Source organism: Anneissia japonica, unplaced genomic scaffold (genome assembly GCF_011630105.1).
Source record: "Anneissia japonica isolate Jap-2015-1 unplaced genomic scaffold, ASM1163010v1 scaffold1881_len754168_cov175, whole genome shotgun sequence".
In the NCBI taxonomy this organism is placed as follows: Eukaryota; Metazoa; Echinodermata; class Crinoidea; order Comatulida; family Comatulidae; genus Anneissia; species Anneissia japonica.
In genome coordinates this window covers 695,100-700,142 of record NW_022757845.1, presented here as the reverse complement: position 1 = coordinate 700,142, position 5,043 = coordinate 695,100, and the positions used below count along the sequence as shown (strand labels likewise).

Genomic DNA, 5,043 nt, shown 5'->3' with positions numbered 1-5,043 from the left:
ATTCGATAACAAGCAATGATGTTTACCTTTAACAATTATTATCGTCAAAATGTTTAAAAATCTTGCAAATATGTTGCTTGTGTTAACCATGGGGTAAGTGGCAGCGCAAAGTTTGCCATATTTAATTCGTTACGATTTTTTCACAAATTATATAATTTTATCACTGAAATTTTAACACACTATTAATATTAATTGTTGCGACATGTTCTGTGTGTATAGGCCTATCTGTAACAATGTAAGCTTGAGTGTTTCTGAATTTGAGGTTAAGAATTGAATAGATATAATAGCGCTCATTCAACCACTGTATATCAGCGTGACAAACAATAGCGTGCATTCAACCTCCAATCGGCAAAGCACTCAAAGGGCACTCCATACATTTTGGTGTTCGACAGGGCGCGGCCGAAGGTGTCGGCGGCCGAAGTTGGCCTAAAAAGCGTAGGGTCTAGACCCTACGCTTGAAATCATTTGATTCGTTTCAGGTGAATTGATACTTGTCAAACAAATAAAACTGTGCAAAACAAAAGGAAGTTGATAAGAAGGATTATTATATTAATATTATATTTTGTAGGGCTGCCTAAGCCTAGCCTACTAGGCCCTAAGAGGAGGCTAGGCCTACCTACTGTATGTACTAGTAGTAGGGCGTTCCTATAAATAGGAAACCACTCAATACGAGTGGATGCCACTTTAGTTTGAGCTAGGCCTATGCCGTTTCAAGTGAAAAAAGGACAAGTTTTGCGAACATTTGCAGTAACTTGTGCAAATCTCTTAATTTGAACTGAACATAATAAATTTTTTTTTTTTTTCACCCTCTTCAGATTTAATTATTTTTGCTATGATTATTTAGCTTTGTTCTTCTGTTTAGTCTTACACATACTTGGCAGTGGTGTGTCTAATGGTAAGGCCATGTAAAATTTTAAAATTGGTTAGCATTCTTATGTTATCAATTTTCATGGTAAGGAGGGAGGTTTTTTTTTTCGAACATGAAAAAAGAGTGTCACAAAGGAAAACAGCAAAACAAAGAAGAAAACAATAGAGACCAAAATTGCATACAAGAAAATTATGCAATTCATAGAAAGCAGAAACCTTACCTATGAATAAACAGTCATACTGCAATTATCTATATATACTGTATATATACAATTCACTCAAACACAACAGGCATCATGGATGATGATGTCATGTAGCTACAGTATAGAACAATAGAACAACATTCGGGCATAGAACTGCAAGTGGTCTGCCTAGCGTGCAGATGGGCGGTAAACAAACGTATATTAAAATGGAGTTTGTGAGAGTTTTGTAAAAAAAAAAAAAAAAATTGGGTCGGTGGCCTCTCTGATGGTAGAGAGAAGATGCTAACCAATTATTTGTTTTTTACATGGCCTAAGGGCACAGCATCATCATCATAGACTAAGAGTTAAAACAAATTATTAAACATTAAAAATGTATTTCTTATCTAAGCAGCCTAATGCAATAGTTTGTGAGATATTATTTTATACAGTATTTTATTTTTTATTTATTTTTTATTTTTATTTATTTATTCTTTATACTGGATTACCTCTTCAGTAAGAAGTTACTGTTCTCCCAGAGGGCCCAGTACACATAAAACATTAAAACCTCAAGAAAAACAACACAGAACATCCAAAAAGAAACACAAACTAAGTAAAAAAAGAAATTATTATTATTAACAGTATTATTTGCCTGTTTGAGAAAAGTACTCTGTTTTATGTATGATTTGCCTATGGAAATGACAATTTGAGCAAATAACATGTTTTTTCCTGATAAAATTGGATAGTGTGATCAAACCTTAAAGTTGAATGTATACTATTTGATATGTCATGTAAAACCTCGAATTGAAGCCCAGTGGGCTTAATCTCAAGATGAAGCCCATCTTGAATTGAAGCCGCTTCTCTAGTTGGCAGAATTATCCTCAAATAAAGCATCTGGCTTCTTTTGAGATAGTACAGTACATACACTGTACATGAATATCACATAACAAAATAAATTAAAAACAAGCTTTTCTTATACAGTATTTTAGGTGATTTAATGTCAGATATTGCCTTGTGTCTCCATGTTTAAATAAAGTGCTGTATATTATTATTATTATTATTATTATTATTATACAGGTTGATGCCTTAGCATTCATTTTGAAAATGATGATTTCATATGACACACAAATATGGAGATATTAATGTAGTATATTATTTTTCATTCAGGTATGCATAGACACTTAATCTGTACTGCGATTGGTAGTGTCATCGGTTGGTACGCATATCGTTATGAAGTGAACAAGAACGCCCAGCTTGAGTACAGGAATCGTACGTACATGGAAAGACACCCCGAGCTCTTCCCACCTGGTAGGTACACACGTTTTGGATAGTGGCGTATCTAGGCCTAGCTTTAATTGTGTTATGCTCTGTCATGCTTTTAGTTTACCTATATAAGGGCTGTGCATTTCCCCCTGTGCGCCCTCTCCTCCCTGTGAAACCTCTCTCCCTGTGCACTCTCTCCAAAAAGATACTTGCATCCCCTTTTTGTCATTAAAAATGTTCAAAGCAACAAAGATCATGCTCAGGTAGTTAAAAATCATCTTATTTGTTTTGGCCCTATCATGTTTTTAGATTGATGAATGATGAATTATAATCATAGCCAAATTGCCAAATTCACAGCCAAAATATCCCAATGCATGAACCCCTTCCACACCCCCAAAAAATAACTTGCATATCCCAAAAAAATACTTGCATCCCCCAAGATACCCCAATTGAAAATATTCAAAGCAAAAAAACTCATGCTCAATTACTTAAAAATCACCTAATTTTGGGAGATACAATCCCCCCCAGCCTAACCACCGAGGGGCCCCACGTCACCCTCTCACCCCTATTTCAAGATTCTTAGATACCTGTCTGGTTTCAGATACCTTTTATTGTTCAGAAAGTGTTGTGAAAAGTTGAGGAATTAAGTCCAGGTTTTATAATTCTGGTCCTGAGTAATTTTCTGGTTCTTTTGCAAGGTATTATATAGAACAATATTATGATTAAAAAAATGATAAATTACAGTATATTGTTTTAAAATATTTCAAAACATCCAAACATAGAATTTCAAGATTTTTAATTGTCAGACTTGAGCTAATTAAAACCTACTGTAAATCCTCGCATAATCAAGGCTTCAGTGCAGAGCTTATTTTTGTGAGCAGTGCTTATTCGAGAAATGCACTTATTCGAGAGTGGACCTAATTCAAAGATTTTTTGTAATTGCTTGACCACAAGATATCACTCTGCAAAGAACTACTCCTGAATTTTTACTTTTTATATTTTTTTTTTCAGATGAACAACGGAAAGTTGGAAATGATTATCATAACTGGCTCCCATTGCGTTGATATTTTATTAGATGTGTGCAAGTTGGTGTTGTCAATGGTATTGGGAATAATCATCATCAGTAGGCCTATGCAGTGATGGCGGAAAAAAGGGATTGTGTTAACAAAATGTTCTTAACGATTGGTACTACACACAACGGTGATTTGAAAGCTGTGCTATCAACATGTACATAGAGAAGTTTAAATATAGAGCAGAAATTCAATGTTTGATAAGACTTTGTCTGATAGGATTTACTGGCTTCAGACATATGAGATCAAACAAAACAAATCTGTTTAAGATTGGATAGTAATCTGCATAAAATCTGATCAAACACTATTAAATCTGAAGCCCTGTCCAGACTAACAACATGTGACATGCCTAAATTTAGTCATGATTGCATCTCCTCATATAGCCACATTGTGATTCATTATGGGTATACATTAGTTAGATAGTAATCTACAAAAAATCTGATCAAACATTATTAAGTTTGACTGACAAAAAAAATGGTTATAATGAAATTATATGCGAGATGTTGTGTGTAAAGACATAGATTGTACACTGCATGAACAAAGGTTAACATTTCATTCACTCATTCTCCAGATTTATCAAAGTGTTTAAAAAGGCGCCATACCAATTCTGCTCAATTTTTTTGGTGTGATTAAATTTCAGAAGTTTAATGGCATCATGGAAGATAAGTCCAGGTCTCCCTCCAATTAAAGACTACTTTTGGGACTTGGGTTTCCAATGGTCTTTAGCTGTGGTTTCTAATAAAAATCAAAAAGACAATAGACATTTCTTTATTTGGGACAACAGAAAAGTGGTCTTTATTTGGAGGTGGTCTGTAATTCAAATGGTCTTTAATTAGAGGGACACCTGTATTATAGTTTAAAATTCTACCATGTGTGATGTCAGAGCCTGAACACAATACCAGCATCAATTTGGCACTAGTCTCTGTTAAAACTATAACTGATATTGCAATTAAAGTTTTATTGTTGATTCTTAGATGTCACATACAGTACTACCTATTGTATGTAGAACCTGGCTACTGTAAATTAAAATGAAGATTGCATACAGAAATCATCTTGTCTTATTCACATTTGGGTTGTTTATTAAGGATAAATACAATTAAATATTGTTTGAGAAATTTATGCAAGGTTTATTATTTCATGTTGTTGAAAGTAAACTTAATCAACTACAGTTGAGCTTGCCTAATTCGAATCCAAATGCCATTAAAAAATTGTTTAGACTTAGAAGAAATTTTGACTTACAGATTGTTAATGAAAAACACAACAATTTGGCATATAAAATAAGATCAACCTAATAGAAATGATTTGAGTTCGGCAAGGTTGACTTAAGCAAGTTTAACTCAACTTGCCAGAAGTGGTTTTTGCAGTGGAGGCGGTTTGGTTCCCAACCTCGAGGTCGGGGCTTCAATCCCTCGCTGTGCATTTCGCTTGTGTCCTTGAGCAAGGCACTTAATCTGCATTGCTTCTCTCCACTCGGGAGTATAAATGGGTACCTGGTGGGGTTACCTGCTCCTGCGCTGATTACCAGCAGCAACACTTAAAGCATGTTGACCCAATGACCTGGGAAAAGAACTGTCCTTTATAACCTCAAGGAAGAGGCGCATTATAAATGCCCATACCAGTACCAGTACAACAATATTATAACAAGATAGCCTCGTTTGCGGTTT

The 5,043-nt window shown here is 34.7% G+C and overlaps 1 protein-coding gene across 1 annotated transcript in view; it reads left to right on the top strand.

The window, feature by feature from the left end:
* The window catches only part of LOC117124897 (NADH dehydrogenase [ubiquinone] 1 subunit C2-like), a 4,703-nt gene extending 1,249 nt beyond the window's left edge, over positions 1 to 3,454 (top strand). Inside the window, exons 2-3 of the mRNA XM_033271230.1 lie at positions 2,214 to 2,354; positions 3,321 to 3,454. Of these exons, the coding sequence (XP_033127121.1) occupies positions 2,214 to 2,354; positions 3,321 to 3,373 (194 nt within the window). The 3' untranslated portion in view covers positions 3,374 to 3,454. The remainder of the gene's footprint in view (positions 1 to 2,213; positions 2,355 to 3,320) is intronic.
* Positions 3,455 to 5,043: the final 1,589 nt, after the last annotated feature.